The sequence below is a fragment of the Toxorhynchites rutilus genome, chromosome 3 (genome assembly GCF_029784135.1).
Source record: "Toxorhynchites rutilus septentrionalis strain SRP chromosome 3, ASM2978413v1, whole genome shotgun sequence".
NCBI lineage: Eukaryota > Metazoa > Arthropoda > Insecta > Diptera > Culicidae > Toxorhynchites > Toxorhynchites rutilus.
In genome coordinates this window covers 65,757,943-65,776,230 of record NC_073746.1, presented here as the reverse complement: position 1 = coordinate 65,776,230, position 18,288 = coordinate 65,757,943, and the positions used below count along the sequence as shown (strand labels likewise).

Here is an 18,288-nt window from a genome sequence, read left to right as displayed (position 1 = left end):
TTATGCTCAAATATGACGTAGCTTAGAAGTTGAAAACAAAGATCCTCCACTCGAAGCTTGATCGCTCAATGTTTATGTGACTTTCATGCAGAATACATATTTCAGCGAAGAAGTTCGATGATATGGAAAAATATTCGACATCACCATTTTATGGATAAATATGGAGTATCCGAAATGAGCGGAAAATGCAGAAAAGATTTCATTTCTTTGAACAGATCTGAATGTATTTAAAAAAAAACATCGGTTTAACGTGTCCACGTGGACATTTTCGTACCCCCTTGCCTTCCTTTTTACAGTTTACAGATAATAGGCAAACAAACAACATGTGCTGCAAATGCAAACAGCATGCACTGAAGTAATTATTCACAAAGAACCTGACTAGTTGAATACATATTTTGTAGTGTCAACTTCTCAATCAATGCAATATTTCAAATCCCTGCTATTTTTTACTCATACGAATTACAGCAGTGTACTTGTATCGTTCAGTTTTAATTATTTTTCAGCGTTTTTAATCGTTTACACTTCGTAACTGTGGTCAAAGTTGTTAATCACAAACAAAACAGCGCTTATGGCGGATGATGAATTTATATACAATCAATCCCGAAATCGAGTATACACCTCGTGCTCCTTTGCTATTTTTGAGTTTTTCGGTGTTAAAAAGTCAATAATTAAATGTGACCCATATTTAACGTAAAATCGATCCATTTTACTCTCGAGTAGTGATAAGAAAAAAAATTAAAATGATCATATTTCTACTTCATGTTTAAAATACAAACAAATATCTCCAATTAAGATGTGGCAACATTGAGTGTACAGTTCAAGTTTAAAAGAAAATTGAAATCAGAAATCAGAAATGTTAACAGATAACAAAAATCAATCCCCTAGTATTTGGTATGGCCCCCGAGGCGAGATTTCTGGTCGCTGTAGACTTCCGCCTCCAGGATCTTCGTAATCGTCGTTTTGAGTTTCGCCTTGGTCTCTGGATTTTTGTTCTTTAAATGATTCTTGATCTCCCACCATAGATACTCAATAGTGTTCAGGTCCGGTGATTGCGGAGGTGTTTTGAGTTGATTGGAACATTATAGAGCAGATATTCCCGCACGATGAAGTCAGTTTGCTTCTGGTCATTATTATGTTGAAAGTAGTAAAAACGAGGGATACCCAATTTCTGAACGGGATACTGTAGATTACGTTTCAGGAAGGTCAAGCCATCTTGTCAATCTTCGAATCGATAAACTCCATGGTTCCAGTTCCAGAAGCCACCAATGTACCATACATCAACTAACTACCGCCGCCGTGTTTTACTGAGGTAACCAAATGCTGAACCTAGAGCATCGATCGTGGTTTCCTCCACACTATCTGTCTTCCATCCGCTTCAAAGAGATTGGTTTCCGGCTCATCCGCATAAAAGAACTTGTTCCAGAACTTCTTAGGTCTGTTTACATATGCCTTAGCAAACTGTAGTCGTTTCTTTCATTTTCTCCTTTGAGGCCATACTTTTCACGGCCAACACTACCTCCCAGATTGTTCCTGTATGCTTCTCTCCGGACAGTGTCTGCACTGACAGTTCTTCCAATGCTACTTCGGTAGTCAATTTAGGAAAGTTTAAGGATTCTTTTGCAATGTTCTCACAATTACTCGTTCATCATCAGAAGATAGGATCCGTTTGTGTCCTCTACCCTGGAGATTTTCCATGGTTCGTTCGTATTTCCACTTGTTTATGATTTTCTCTACTGTAGAGTGAGTTCTTCTGACATCAGCTGCTATTTCCCGGAATGTCTTTCCTCGACAAGTCTTACTTATTATCATTGTACGTGTAACAATATCTATTTCTTTCCTCTTACTTGCCGTTTTGATAAATACTTTTTTCTACAAAAAAAAACAAAAACCAACACTGCCCAAGCAGTGCTTTGGTGTTGACGTCACAAACTGACAATAAAAAATTCGCTGATTCGCAAAGATCTTATTAACAAGGCTAATTTGTTCGGATAAATTGAAGGTGTACATTCAATTTTGCGGTGCTCAGAATATTTTTTTTCAATTTTTCAGGAAGGATGCCAAATCAAAAAACAGGTCACGTTTTTATGAAATAAAGGCCTGATCACGAACGTCACTTCACGGTGAAAACGAAATGAAGTGCATATAACCTTGCATAAAAATCATTCCGTTTTCACCGTGAAGTGACGTCAGTGACTAGGGCCAAAGTTAACGTTAATAACTATTTTCACTGTAAACGAATTCTCATGATTTGCATACCAATCGAATCGGAAATTCTCTAAGATTTGTTTGATATGTTATACACTACAATTCGCTAATCTCTAAACGGTTTAAATCCATGAAAACTGGAGGAACTTCCTTTCTTCCCATACATTTGTTCTGCCGATTTGTGTGCTAACCTTATCCGTATTTCGAATGCTTATAATTCGAACATTTCTTAACAGATCGGAAGGATGTTTGCATCAATTGATAGGAAATATTTCTACGCGTCTATCACAATTAATAAAATATTATTTTTCATGAGATGAACAATTGAATAACTGTGAATTGTCAAGCGTTATCTAAACGCCCAAACTGCCAAGTTTTGATTGGCCCCATTTGCAGTTTTCCCAACACAGACTTCAAAATCGATGTACCTGTGGAACTCCGCTCTGCAAAGATACATGCAAGTCGGGGGTATTTTTGTTCCCACCGAGCTGTGTTTCCCTAACACGGACTTCAAAATCAATGTACCTGAGGGAATCCGCTTTGTAAATACATGCAAGACGGGGGTATTTTTTGATGTTGAGTACTTTTGTACTCGCTTGTCGTTGTGCAAACCGGAATATGTTTCCCTAAAACGTACTTTTAAACTGAGAAGCCTGGGAAAATAGTCATTTCAGGTGAATAAACTTTCGCGGTTCGAGAACTACGTCAACATGAGATGTGCAATAATTTCAGAGGGAAATGTAAAATACAATGATGGTTTGACTGGCGGGGGATTTTTCGTCAGAGAAATTTCCTTCGACTTGCACTGTGGTCACGCGTATTCAAGAGCTTGCCCCTCGGAATACATGCAAGGCGTGTTATTTGGCTTAAGAAATCTCAACCAAGTATTAATAAAATGACGCTAGTTAATGCATACGTTGAAACGGCAAGAGCTCCACAAGGGAACGTTAACGCCATTCAAGAAGAAGAAGGCATCATATCAAACGTAAAAGGACGTTCATCAATTTTATTTGTAACGAAGAACATAATCTATTACACAAATTTCGATGCATTCTAAAATAATATTCGATGTGGTAAACAAGTGGACTGCATAATATAATTGCGTAGTTCTACGTTGAAATGCGGTCGTGTCCTAGATGCAACCCCTTACAATTTTTTTTAATAAATAATAAGCAAAAACTCTTCGCGAAATTTTCGTGTGCGCATAGTAAGTTAAATGTATGTGTTATTAATATGCATCAAAAGAAGAAATGTGTACAAAATATTTTGTACCAAATAAATGAAGAGTATCGTCAAGTAGCATGTGTATACTTAATTTTGGGATTGACTGTACTTAATTAAACCATTTTATACCAAGCATACGAAAGATCGAACAGCAACTTTGATAAATTTTCGAGGCTTTGGAAAGCAACAATATGGTAAGGATTTGCATCAAATAATAGCTCAGACTATTAGCTGCCACTCATCAATTTCATTCAATTTTGTATAACTTTATTTTGGGCAATAAACTTGATTTGAAGCAACTATGTGCGGAAAGTACATAAACCTCGCATACCAAACAAAAACAAAACACATGCCAAATTTGTTTTGAAGACGTCAACAAAATCTAATTACGCGTTTTGAATTTTTTGTTTGTCAATGTTTTACTTACTTGTCATTCTTCATGGGCACTGATCCGTTGATGAATCTGTGACAAACGAAAGGATCCAATGACTCACCTAGGACTCCGAGCTGTGCTATCGATCTCTCACTCCATGATGATCTTGTTCATCCAGCGGGTTTGGATGTAGATGACAGAATGCGTCATGGACATCCACAAAAAAGGATTTGTTAAGGATTTCGGAAAACCATAGGGCACGCTATGGAATGAAAACTGTTAGCTATCATTTTCATTATTTACGTTTTTTTTGCAATGTTTTTCTTTTATACTTGTCACGTATTTTTCTTGCTAGTTATATTATTTATACTTTTGTAAACTTTATTTTTCAATATTAGAGATAAATTACTACTACTTCTAGATTTTACTTTTCATCTGTTTTTGTTGTTTCATTTTTTTCCTAAGAATGAGAGCGTAGTTGCTCCTCAGTTTCCCCGCAATGTTTTATATACGCCTTTCTGAGGTCAGAGTTGCAACCCTTGCTATGGCCAACTCAGCAGTCAATTTTTTTCACTCTGGCCTCGACATCTTTTCCTATCTGCCGAAACTTGTACGAATAGTGTCTCGCGATCAACTGATGTTGCGTAACGATGAGAGAAAGCAAATTTTTTTTGTGAAATAATCATTTGCAGCACAGCATTGAAATGTCAAATAAGCAATGATCTACACTATTTCCCCTCATTTACACAAGTTCGCACATCTCACACGTTGTGAAGTGAAACATGTTCGCTGCTTTTTGCAGGTCAGATACAGCTAACGACACGAGCATTTTCGAAATGCTCGAATACCATCCCCTTCGAAGAAAAATTAAACGAAAAAACTGTAACGAAGTTTTCCGGGTTTCAGTCTATCATGTTTTCGTGATCCCGCAGCAATATGCATGTAGCGTGCCCACCAACTTATTTTTGCATATCTCCATCGGTCATTTCAAATTGGTTTCATTTTGCTAGTATCGAATAATGGGTCAATCGAGTGCATGAGGGAATTTGTCATCTTTCCACAGCAATAAAAGAAAACAAAGTCCCTCTCCACCGTGAACCCAATTTCGATTATCAAGGTGCCACCGGTAGTATTTAACAGCAAGTCGCTTTTCCTATTAGTCACTAAATCATTTCTCATAAATGCGAAAAAAAATTAAGTGCTCTTTTGAATTCATATATTTTGTTTGACATTGTTTACTGAATCGTTTTTTATCCTCTTGCGTTCCCGAAGATTCATGTTTATATCGAGATTAATCGATTTATACACTAGAGTCACGTTAAAATAACTTTACTATGTACAGATGTTTTGATGACGTATGTCTGAGAATAAATTAGATACTTTGATTTGTTTTAGTTACTATCAGTTATGCTAACACTTGTTTACAAGTATATATATTTCATATCTATAATAAATTTATAGTTTTAATATTTGTATAAGGTTCTCAGGTTATCGAATGAGTCAACTTTTCACTAGTCCTCTCGATCTCCTTCGTTTTTTTTCAAATCATGTCCTAATAAAACGAAGGATTATCAAGGAAGGAGCGGTAAATAAAATGGATAGTCAATTTTAGTGCGATCTCTACTGTTGATACAATAGAATTTTCTTAGTTTTTTTTTTTTTGCAAACGAAACCCGAACGTTATGATTACCGATACAAAATAATAAAAACGGGACGCTAATTTATCTACTACTCCGACCGACAATTTCTCACTTTACACAGTTTTTTTTTGTTATGTTCTCTCTAGTTATATCTAGCTCATTATTACATACTTTTAAGACAAGGGTTATGATACACATATAACAGCGTTTAAGGTAGATCGTAAAAAGCTTTAAAGCTGGTGGAGCATTGTTGGACCGGGATCAAATTTTCCTATAAAAAGGGTAAATCTTGAAAAAATAACATACGAAATGTTCCACAGCATGAGCGTAGGCACTTTTTGAAGAAATTCCTCTTGAGAAAATTCTGTTCCCAGAAATGCAACAGCTCCAACAGCTTCACAGGCTTTCGATTCTATATCCTAACACTAATGATTTCACTTCTCTAATATCTAGTATTCCCCTCAATCATAAATCATAATTCACATTTTTTTCGTTCCCACGTCAGAATTTCCTACCAAACTTTTCTTTTTCGCTTAATATCAACTGTGTCTAAAATTTCTACATAGAACAAAAATATCTTTCAACCTAAAATTATAAGCGTCATTTACTCATTTTTAGTCAAATAGGCTGCTGTTCCTCCTTGTCGGAGTGGTCCTGATCCTTGGACAGATTGAGCGATCCCTCAGCGGACGACTGTGCGGCAGCAGCTGCTGCAGCTGCGGCGGCGGCGGCTGCCTTGGCCTCGGCCGCCATCCGTGCTGCTGCAGCTGCCGCTTGTCGTCCGGCACTGGAGCGCAGTTCTCGTTTTCGCTCGGGCATTCCCAGGGCCACCTCTAGATCATCTCCACTGCGCTGTCGCTTGGAGCGTGTGGCACGCCTACCTCCGGTCAAGGGTGTGGTCGGTTGGGCACTACTCGATTCTCCACCGGATGAGTTCGCCGCATCGGTGCTAGAACGAGTTGATTTTCGTGTGGACATCGTTGCTGAATCGGGGGTTTTCTCCTGATCCGATTTGCTTAGGTCCTCATGGTGTTCCGTGGGATGATGGTGACTTCTACGCAAAGTCCTGCGTTCGTGTCTTTCAAGTTCGTCTATTTGTTGATGCGTTTGTAGCTGTTGTTGTTGGTGGTGATGATCGGTTTGTTGCTCGTGTTGTGTTTCTTGTTGCTGTTGTTGGTGATGATGAGAAGGTTCTTCAGTCAGCATCTCTAGTTGCTGCTGCTTGTGAATCTCCTCTTCCTGCCGATCGATTTGAGGTTGAAGATTGATGGGTTCATCTTCGGCCATATCAGGCCGTCTGTGTTCATGTTCTGAATCTTCTCGTTCTCTTCGTCGTTTGTGGCGCAGTTCACGAGCGTGCGCTTGCTCTTGCTCATGTTGTTCCAATTGATGTTCTTGCTGCTGCTGCTGTTGTTGTTGTTGCAGATGCTGATGTTGGTGTTGTTCCTCCATGAGTTTCTTCTGTTCGGATATTCTCTGCTGTTCAATCAATCGTTGGGCTTCTTGCGCCTCTTGCAATTTCTTCATCTGTTCCTGTTGAAGTAGCTTTTGTTTCTGTTTGAGCAACATTATTTGTTTTTGGGGATCGTCTTCATCGTTCAAAACGTTACCTGATTTGGACAGCTTCGATGGGGCTATTAAATCTTCCAAGTCCATTTCCTGGTTGTGGGCAGTGTCTACTACAGTTACTGATGCTGGAGGAGCGGAGCTCGATGATGAAGGCGTTGTCGACAGGTTCTGGGGTGATGCAGGAACTGCAGTTGATGTTACAGTAGCGGATACTGAGGACAAACTTCTGCTACTCAAATCGGCAGCCAAATCCGTAGAGCGGAGATTTCGTTCGCCTCGCTCCCCTCGCTCAGATCTTTCCATTCGATCACTGCGGTCTCTCTCACGTTCTCTGTCGCGATCTCTTTCACCTATACTGCTAGTTGAGGATGTCGATAAAGCCGCAGGGCTCTTTGCACTGAGATTCATGGAGCTGGCAGATGCTCCCGATAAACCCACAGGAGATGCCAAAGAAATTGTGGTTTGCGACGGTAACGATGCGGCTATGCTGGCTGGTGTTACAGGGGTCAGTGTGACTTTATCTAAACTAGCCAACGAATCGGTAGAAGATCGTGTTCTGGGACTCTTCATTTCTTCTTGCTGGGATCCACCACTACCACCCAGCATCATTGACTTCGGATCTAATTTCGACAAGTGGTGCTGCAATTGTTGTGCCTGTTGTTGTTGATGTGCGTCATGCTGTCTCGAAGAGACACTCCTCTTGGAGTCAGACGTCGAAGATGAGGTCGACGCTGACGATGTTGGAATCAATGATATTGCAGGGCCGACACCTAAACTTCTTGCGAGCAGTTCGATGGGATTTTTGCTCAGCTGTTCGAACGCATCCTTCAACTCTTGGTCGCGAGATTTCTTCGATGTAGATGGAGATGAGGCTGATGAGCCTGTTCCAGATGAAGCACCTGCGTTGAGGGCCTGGGCAGCCATTTCAGCAAAAAGTGCCTGGCTGAAATCGGGTGGCAGTGGTAATTGGAGATCCTTAGCACTCATAGCCGCAGCAGCAGCTGCTGCTGCCGCTGCCGACGCATTAGCTGCAGCAGCACTACTACTGTTGCTACTCTTCGAGGATGAACCGTGACCGGAAGATGAAGTTCCTGGCATCTTGCCGGTAGCGAATGCTTGCATAGCCGCTAATTCAGAGGGAAATGCTCCCTGGGACAGTGTCTCAATAATTTTCCTCCTCTCTCGCTCTAATTTCTCCAATGCCTGTTTGTTAGCTTGCTGAGCAGCCGCACTCTCTCGTGCACGCTTATCAGAAGCACTCGAGCTACTGTTACCCCTCGAGCTCTGAGAGATATCTAAACCGGCGGAGCGTGTCAATGAATCCAAGAGGTGCTTATCGTGTGGTAGCAATAATTGCTGCAAGTGGGCGGCTTCCAGTGCTGCCTGCTGAGCAGCTGCGGCTTGTTGGCTTGTCAAACTGGAGCTTCGACTTGATTTGCTGCTGGGAGAGGCTGCCGATTGCTGTGAGTTTCCACCCATACCCCTTGAACCACCCTGCTTTGATTGGGACTGTCTGGAAGTGGTAGGGGATGAGGAGGTGCTCGTTGTGACACCACTTGTTCCCATGCCGGCTCCTGGAATTCCGTATGGATTCAAACCCCCGAGTCCGAGGGGTGTGTACAGGAGACTTGGATTCGGGAAAAAGAATGGGAACTGACTGTTGGCGGCTGCGGCAGCTGCAGCGGCGGCAGCTGCTTGCTGCGAGTTTGAACCCTTGCCTGAGCTCTGTTGCGATGATGAGGACCCTGAACCATCGTTGACTGACTTTCTCGATTTGCCTGCATTGCTATTTCCACTCTTGGTCGGTGTACCACCAGTTGCTGCCGCCAAAGCAGTTGCCGGATCTAAACCGGCCGCCGCCATCATAGTGGCTAAACTTTGTGCGTCCATTCCCGACAGGCCCGGTAGTCCAGCCAAGCTGGCGAAAAGATTCATGTTGTTCAGATTGCCAAGACCACCCAACCCAGCAAGACCAGGCATTCCACCGAAGGGCATCAGCAGTGGATTCGTTTTCGGATCGAAACTACCAAGTCCAGGAATGCTGGACAGAAGATTTGCATTGAGTCCAGCGAGTCCAGGAAACTGCATGTTAGTCGCGTTATTGCCACCATGTTTTTTCGACGAGGACGTTGAAGACTGTTGGCCACTGCCATACTGGCCACTTGAACCACTCGCAGATGCCATCGCAGACGAAGCGGATGCCGAATTACGCATTTGTTTCGAAGATGACGCCGAAGGGCCACCCGTGTCTGAAGACTGCTTCGACAGAGAGGACGGACCAGGAAGGGTGATTGACTCCGCCCATTTCGGGTCAATTTCGTAAGCCGGATTATCCGATAACCATTGGGTCAGTCGTTTCAACTGCGGAGCTTTGTTTCCGGTTAGTCGTTTACCGTTGATCTTATTGATAACCGATACGTATTCTTCACCGGTTAGATTCTTCCAGTTGAATGCCATCGGACTGTTGTCCGCTTGTTGCTGAGAATGATGGTGCTGCTGCTGCTGCTGTTGCTGCTGTTGCTGTTGTTGTTGCTGCTGTTGAAGACTGGTGTTCGAATTCCTCGTAGACCTTGACGACGTGGAAGTCGACGTTTGGGACTGCGAGGAAGACGAACCTCGTCGTGACGACCTGGACATGTAATCCATTCCCATCGCATGTTCGGTCAAGGCAGCAGTTTGTTCGGCTAGCCACTTATTAACCTTCGCATCGTGAGCAGCTGATCCATACTGGCCTAGTTTCGAACTCAAATCCGCTGCTTGCTTCATTTCGGCAAACATCACTTCATAGGCCTTCCGCTGGGGTGAATTCGCTGGCAATGACTGTATCAACTTTTGTTGTTGCTTCAGGAATGCTTGCTGCTCTGCCTGAGCTGCTTGGGCAAACAAAGCATTCAAGCTGTCCTTCGTAGACAGCGCGCCCATGCCGGACATATTTTGTAGCGCTGCCAATCCACTATTCGAACTGGAGCTAGATGAACCTTGACCACTTTTCGAATTTCCCGGAACACTTGTTACGGTGATGGTGAAAGGCTTCTGCGGTGGTTGCTGACTAACCGATGATGGGGCACTGGCCGGGGTAACCGACACACTTGGCGGAATCTGTGGTTTCTTCATCGAGCTTCCTGAGAAGCTTCCTCCAGGCGGAGTAGGATCCCCAAATATGGTCTTTTGCTCCTTTGCCGCCGACAAACCAAGCACTATTTCGTCCAGCTTCCTGCGTTTCTTTTCCTTCCCAAGGGGAGGTTCCTCGATCGGTACACTTACGTTGTTCTTCTTCATTAGCTTCGAAAGCATATCGTTCAGCTTGCCTTTACCGGCTGCGGCAGCGGCCGCAACAGCTGCCGACGGTGATGGCATCGAAGAACCGCCATGAGCGCTGGTGATACTGATACTGGTGGAGGACAATCCACGACTGCCATCATTGCCTTTGCTTTTCTTGGAAATCGAGAAGTCTTGCACTTCACTCAGATCCATGGGGCTCTTGAGCATGTCCGCCATATTTACCTTCGGCAGAGTATAGCTGAAAAAAATACAAACAATCACATTAATTCCTTTTTCCCAAATTCCATCCAACGCCGACCACTTACCTCGAGGACAAATCTATCGGGGTCAGCGTGCTTGAGGTACCCGGAATGAGGGTCGGTTTCGTGTAGGCCATTTGGTTCCTCGAACCATGCTGATGAGCGGGTGGTGGTTGAGGTGCATTCGGATTCGAGGAGCTGCTTCGACGCGCATCCACAAGATCGTCGTCATTCCACGAAAGCGCTCCCGCTTGAAGACTAGAATGGTGTGACTTGGAACCTCCTGTTTGAACTGTAATTACAATTGGAGCGACGCGGTCATTGAGATGAGTTTTTATTAAATTGTAAGGTTCATTGGGTTCATGAATTCAACTGGGAGGAGAGGGGATTCACGACATCAATTTCGTACTTTTTGTCACAGAAAAAAATGCAACTAATTAGAGAATTTTGATCAGCGTTGTCTTATCGAAGCGAATGTAAAACACACGATTGTGTTTGGCTGAGCATTTTGCATACAGTGACTGAAACTTGAATTCGTACACCACCTTGCACCATGATCTCTCTCTCTCTTTTCATTACTTTTAAAAGTGGAGAACAAGCTTTCGAAACATTCTATTTAGATAAAGTCATAATGTCACACGAGTGTGTACCCTGCTGTCTGTTTTCAGATGATTCTTATTTATAAAAAGAATTGTTGTAGATTAGCGAGTGTATGGAAATTCACCCAAATTCATTATCATATAAAACGTTGAAATTTCAATTCGATTTCGAACGAATTGATCAATTCCAGGAAACAGGGGGCCTTCGTAGCCGCTTGGTTACGCGTTCGCTTATTAAGCGATCGATCGTGAGTTCAAACTCAGGGCCCTCAATTGACCATCTTTGTGTTGTTATAGAATAACTACGTCCACGCAACCATCATCAATGATTGAGATCCACGGTGGAACAAAGCTCTGTTGTTATAGAATAACTACGTCCACGCAACCATCATCAATGATTGAGATCCACGGTGGAACACAGCTCTGCTCTGCAAGAAACATCGGGCTGCTGTTCTATTAATAACCCAACAATGATCAATATCAACTGTCTCCGCTGTCCGGTCTGCTGAACAATGGAAGAACAGAAAGAATACCCTTACGCCAAAATGGCTACTACTGTGTAATTTACCATAATGTAATGGAACAGAAAACCTAACGCCTAAATGGCTACTACTGCTGTGTAATTTCCAATTTATAGAAAAATAAAAACATATGTACATTAGGGTGTATAGAAAAAAATTCATCATCGAATTTCACAAACCGAGCATTTGATGGAAGGATGGGAATGATTTGAGAATTGGATAAGCATGACCAGGGTTAAGGAAATTTGAAAAATCGAAATTTTGTTTTATGCCAAATGACTTAAAAATGAAACGTCGAGATCTGGTGTAATCTCGAAAATAAATTTTTGGCCGAAAATCGATCTTTTGGGACTTAGCCTGATGTAGGTATGGAAAAAAATTATTATCGAATTTAAAGAACCGACCATGTACATTTTGTTCATTGGCTTCAAAAATGGCCTGTGCAAAATTTCAGCTCAATCGAACATGATTTAGGGGTTACTCAAAGCACTCAAAGTTTTGATTTTTTATTTATTTTGATTTCGAGGATAAAAAAAATCAAAACTTTGAGCGCTTTGAGGCACCCCTAAATCATTTCGATCGAGCTGAAACTTTGCACAGGTCATTTTTTTGGGCCAATAAACAAAACGTACATGGTCGGTTTTTGAAATTTGACATGACCGTTTTCGCTGCCACCCTAATGTACATGTACACGATTAAAACCCGGCTCTCGGCTTTGTTAACCAAGAATTTGTTTTGTCAAAGCTATTTACATAATGAATACAAAAAACCAACTCTTAGATGGAACTCCAATTCACATACAGGAAAACCTGTTTTTGTGCGGTTTTTTTGCGCAATTTTTTTGTGCGATTTTCTTTTCTTGTGCGGTATATGAAAAGAAGCATATTTGACGAAATTATCGTCCATTTAGTTTTTTTCGATGGTTGGTTATGCTTATCCAATTCTCAAATCATTCCCATCCTTCCATCAAATGCTCTAAGTTGCGCATGGCATGGTTTCTAACAGCAAGCTTCGACATGCAACTTAAAGCACAACACAGCCACGCGCAATCAAAAAGACAATCTGTCCCATCGCAAACCAAGGAAACAGAAGGAAATCAAACGGTGAACGGCGTGGATTTAAGTTATTTAGTCGTTAGGGAAAACTATAAAAAAAAATACCCGGGAAAATACTTCTCGCCACGTACCTCCTCTCGAATGGTTAGGACCTCTCTGTAAACACTGAGAAATTGATCAATCTTTCAATTGCATACATCTTCGGAAAGACTGAAGATCCTCATTTTTACAGCTCCATCCTCTATTTTTAGACGTAGAACGCACCCATGCACCTCAATTTCATGTGTCAGCGCAACGTCAAGACAAGTGGGTTTGACAAAAGGTTAAATTCGCTTTATCTCATATCACGCTTCATATCGAGCGTCACACCAACAAAACGGCGAACCTTCCCAGACGATGTTTTTTCTGGCACATAGGCACATAGTACACGAAAACTTTTGTAAGTTTCATATTATATATAGCCGGTGAAGGGATTCTGAAGACGATAGTAGAACACACAACTCGCCTGTCCAGTAAAGTTCAGTTCAGTAAATTTACATTTAAAAATGAAGTGTTCAGAATTTGAGTCTGTTCGGAACATGAGTCAAAACGGCCTCATGAAACACTATGACTTTATCAAAATACAATGCTTGTTATGATTTTCAAAAGCAGTTAAAAAAAAGAGATCCGCATGGTGGTGTACGAACTCGAGTTTGAGTTGCTGTATATGTTCGATGCTCTCTTCGAGAAGGCTGTATATCAACAAGAATGGAACTGAAGAATAGGAAAGAATAAAGAGTAAGCCAATTGATTATGTTTACCTGGACTCTGAGTATTATTCAACAAAGCATGCAATTTGGCCCTTTCAGTTTCAACATCAATAGCAATGTGTCTCTTTCGTTTCTTACTTGACGAGAGCGAAACACCGGCGGCGGCGGCAGCCGCAGCGGCTGCAGCTGCCATCTGACTGTGGCTTAAGCCCTGCGAGCCACTTGGTCCGGATCCACTTCCACCGAGACCAGCGGCGGATAGGGCAGCCGCCGCAGCCGCTGCTGACTGAGCGGATAAAGCGGCTTGGTTTATTTGTTTAGCACCAGCGTGATCGGTAGTGATCGTTATCACATCCGGTGTGCTCGAAGTTGACCTTCGTGTGTCTGCATCGATTGGAATGATGCGCTTGATTGTCTCATGAAGTGGAATATCGAGATCAATTCCCAGACATCCCGTGTATGCGGAGTACGATTTACCGACAGGCCATTCTCCGTGCTCGACGCAGTATATGATATGACCGACACGGCGCTCCAGCGCGAAGTCTCGGAACCATTTGACGATCATAGAGGTATCAATCATGCTAGCAAAGTTGCTGATATCTGTAAACACAAAACGGGATAAAATACGATTGTAAACTAATCCCTAGCATGCGAAACTCACTTTTGAAGTCTTCCTTGGAAACACTGTTATCCAACTGCTTGAGTTTCATCAGTGGTTGGAACACTTCAAGATCCGGGAAACGAGCCTTCAGCTCCGCTGCTTGTTTCGAGCATTTTTCTTCATCACTCATAACTTTCGGCTTCACGGCCGCTATTCTCTGTTCATCCAGTATAATCACATCCGGAGACGATTCACGTTCCGATTCTGATTTTTTAGCTGATTCCTTATCCTCCTGCTTGACTGACGCCGATTCTACGGCTTCAGCCGATGTTGGGACTTCGTTATCCGATGATTTAATATCTTGTTCGGATGGCTCTATTTCACCAGTTGGGTCTTTCTTCTCCTCGTTTGATTTCTCAACATCTTTCTTCAGATGTTCTCCGGTTGGCTCAGTCTCAGTATCTACCTCCATAGATTCCGACTCTTGCTCAGATGTTTTTAATCCTTCTGACTCCTCGGCATCTTTGTCTTTCGCGTCTTCGTCAGATCGTTTGCCATCTTCGGCTGCACCTTCATCTATTTCCATCTTCTGTTCATCGTCTTCATCGTCACATATTTTCTCGTCAGAAGTCTCGTGTTTAACTTCCGCTTTAACCTCTTTGGATGGTGAGGCATCCGGGTGTTTGATTTCAGTTTTCACCTCACTCTCCATTTTAACATCGTCGTCTTCTGTCTTGACTTCAGCCTTGGCTTCAAGCTCGACGGCGCCCCTCGCTTCTTCCTTAGCAGTTGAGTCTCTTTCTTCAGTTGAACCTAAAGATTCTCTTTTAATCGGCACTTTCTCAATCTTAAGCGATGCTGCTTCACTCTTCTCGAGCTTAACCGCGAGCTCAGCTTTCTCAGCTGCCTCTGCCTTCGCAGCTTGCATTTTCATCAGCTGTTGGTTCTGTAGTTGAATTTGTATCTCCAGATTTTGTAGATATTTTTTCGCCGACTCATAGAAGGGGAACTCCGGATCGGCCAGAATCAACTGCTCCGAGCGATAGATGCCATATTTCAAAACCGCCCGTAAAAGTTCTCGGTCATGTTTGCCCGAAACCCACCAATCGGGCGTGTCGAGATTATTCTCGCACAATTTGATGTTATCCTCCAGCTTGGGATGCTTGATGATCTCACGCGCCTTTGAAAGCAGTTCTAGCCGGTCGAGGATAAGCCTTGCGTGGTCTTCCGTTATATCGTCCACAAGACCTTCCAAACCCTTCTCATCGTCGTTCAATTTAACACCGGCTTGGCGTTTGCACATCGCGATAAACACTTTGTAGAAGTCGCTCAGATTCTCATCAGACTTTTTGTCGAGCTTGGCGAATGCTTTGAATCTATTTGTTAATTGGGAGGAATATGATTAGATTAAGGTTATGAAGACAATGTTATCTAGACATACCTAGACCAATCGGGTGTTGGTACGGCGGCGTTCGACAGCAAGTCAATCCCATAACCAGTAAGAACTCGAATGAACTCGTTCTCCTCACGTCGGGTCCATTTCTTGGGAATCTGCTCCAACCGTACGCGTTCCCGTTCACGCATAACCTGCTCTGTTTTCTCGCGACGTTCCATTTTCTGCAATTGATAATTTGTTAGCTCGATCTGATTTGCAGTATATTGCAGTTTAGGACTAAACCAGTATAATTTTGATTCTCTACAACAAAAAGTCTAAAACAAACTAAGTAACCGCCACCAAAGGAGATCAAACTTATAAACTAAGATGGAATATTCTTGCCAATCGCAAAAAAACATAAGGGTAATAAATCTGGAATAGTTAACAACCATCGATCCCACCATTTCATACTAACCAAGTACATGGCCAACTTTTGCAGATCAAGATTGGCCAGCTGCGAAGCATCAGCCGGATTGAGGCCAAGGCCCAGGCTCAGCATGAGACTGAAATCGGCCGCCGTGGGCATTCCACCCGCGGACGTCATTCCGGACAGCGAGAGACTGCCAGAACCGGTCGAACCGGCCTGCTGCTGCTGTTGGCTCTTGCTCAATCCGCTAGTGCTTGCGTAGGACGTGGAGGAGCCACCGCTTCCCACCATTCCCGACATTCCGGCGCCCTGCTGCTGTCCCATCTGCTGCACTCCAAACGACATGGACTGCGATTGCTGCTGCTGATGCTGCGGGGTCAGACTTCCGCTCAGTCCAGGCGGTCCAGGCGTGGTGGAAGGCGTCGACGGTGTGGAGGACGATTGGCCGCCCGGAGGTACTATCGCCTGGAGCTGTGATATTTCGTTTTGTGTGGGTTTGCGTTTGGTTGTGCGCAGATGCATTGAAGAAGACGGGATAGACAAGGGAACTTTTGTCATTCTAAGCTTTTTTGGCAATAATACACGTGAAAAACGAATTGCGGATGAAGCGCACAATAAAAATGAAAATGATGGATGGAAAAAGTTGGATGTGGGCGGGAACTGAAATGAGCAGGTTGCGCAAATATCCCAGAGCAATCGACGAAAGCTTATTTCCAATTTCAACATTCCACTAGTGATTAATAAAAACTAAATTGAATGTCAATTGTATTTGTCCATTTAGAAGAACTCTACCTAGATTTTGATGATTGTCATAGTATCAAATTCCAATGAAAATAATTTGCAAAAGTATGAAAATTTAAACTTGTTTACATGGAGCTTTTTATAATGCAAATAATTACGTTAAATTTTTCCTCTGGAATGGGATCACTAATAGGGCCGACTATAGTATGAGAATCTCATTGTATCCATAGTGTTGGCACGCGATAGTTTATTTTCAAGTGCTTAGGAGAAATCAATTAGACTTTCAACTCGAGATTATGGATGATTGTTGATTTGCATATCAAGAAGCATCCAGGATTCCGATTACTATGAATAACGAACTTGCGTACATTAAAAAAGTTCTTAACTGAGATATACACAATCCCGACGTTTTAAAGCCTAGGTGTCTTTAGAGAAGTTGCTCGAGATGCTATCCCGCATTCAATGAAAACGCATTCTTAATTCTATTTAATGTACTCTTGATTACACTTAAAAATTCTAACTCCACTAACACCGCCTACAAATGACGGTTCTCTATAGTAGCATGTCCGAAAAAGAACCTAAAACTATTGAGAACAATAGCAGAGGGTCCAAACTCCCGAAGAAGGATGGTTGTAAGAGCTGTTATCCATGGTTATTTTACAAAGAAAGAAATGGATAAACCCCCAAGCCAGAAATTATTCTGTAACCATCTCAGTTTGATAAATATATCGTCTATTCCACTGATTTTCAACCGGTGGGGGATTTCCCCTAGTAATGTAATGTTGTAATGTTCAATTGAACAACTTCATAATGTTTTGAAGACTTTAGTCATTGAATGATGACGAAACAGACGATGAAACAGTACAGAAGACCATAAAAAAGGAAATTTTACAGCATTTGTCATAACTTTTTACAACAAGTTAAACTTGAAACAAATTTTCCTTATATTAAAAAACGTGTGACGAAAGTTTCGGATCAAATTCAGAACAAGCTCATCGATCTACAAATGATCGATTCTTAACCTGATATGCGGAGTAACCGTTACGAGCGTTGTTGTCTTTGCGTAGTATTCATGTGAATCTGGATTTCCTATAATGCTGCTGATAGAAACAAACACCGTAACAGAGTGGATATCGAAGATGACATGAGGTGTGCTTTTAGACAACGTTCTCAAAAATTACCATTTTGGCGGAAAACGTTCAGACGCAAGTGCCATACTGGCTTGACAGTAATTTTTTGTAATCAGATACAAGTATAAAATCAAATTCGTTGCGAATATAACTTGGAAACCGTTTGTATTCTTTCTTTATTTTACTGATTTGCTACAGACATTCTTACATAATACTGATAGGGGGGAAGCACTGGGATTAATTTTTATTACAGTTTAAAAAAAACTGAAATGTAATACGAGTGATGACTGAAAATATATATTTAGCTCGAGAGTTTTTAAAGCTTTAATAATCGAAACTTGCAAGATGAGAATGATTTGTTACTCCCAAGCGTCATTCAGTGTTCAGATCAATCACGAAGAGAAACTACGAAGTGTACCGTCTACCCAAGTTCAAACTCAATTAAGTTGTGGAGCTACTGATTTTTTTAAACTTTGCTGAAAATACTATGTTTCTAAACTAACGCTTGAAACAATACAATTAGTTTTCTAACGGGTGTTAAATAAAATGAGAATGGTT

The 18,288-nt window shown here is 42.1% G+C and overlaps 1 protein-coding gene across 14 annotated transcripts in view; it reads right to left on the bottom strand.

Moving 5' to 3' along the window:
• Positions 1–4,088: 4,088 nt before the first annotated feature.
• The window catches only part of LOC129779955 (uncharacterized), a 79,397-nt gene continuing 65,197 nt past the window's right edge, over positions 4,089–18,288 (bottom strand). For 11 of the 14 annotated variants that reach the window (XM_055787756.1, XM_055787754.1, XM_055787752.1 and 8 more), the window contains 6 exons: positions 15,908–16,330; positions 15,499–15,674; positions 14,118–15,433; positions 13,508–14,056; positions 10,599–10,824; positions 4,089–10,531 (listed from right to left, as the gene is read on the bottom strand). In XM_055787756.1, the coding sequence (XP_055643731.1) occupies positions 6,061–10,531; positions 10,599–10,824; positions 13,508–14,056; positions 14,118–15,433; positions 15,499–15,674; positions 15,908–16,330 (7,161 nt within the window). In that variant the 3' untranslated portion in view covers positions 4,089–6,060. The remainder of the gene's footprint in view (positions 10,532–10,598; positions 10,825–13,507; positions 14,057–14,117; positions 15,434–15,498; positions 15,675–15,907; positions 16,331–18,288) is intronic. The other 3 variants (XM_055787764.1, XM_055787760.1, XM_055787763.1) reach the window with 3 other exon arrangements.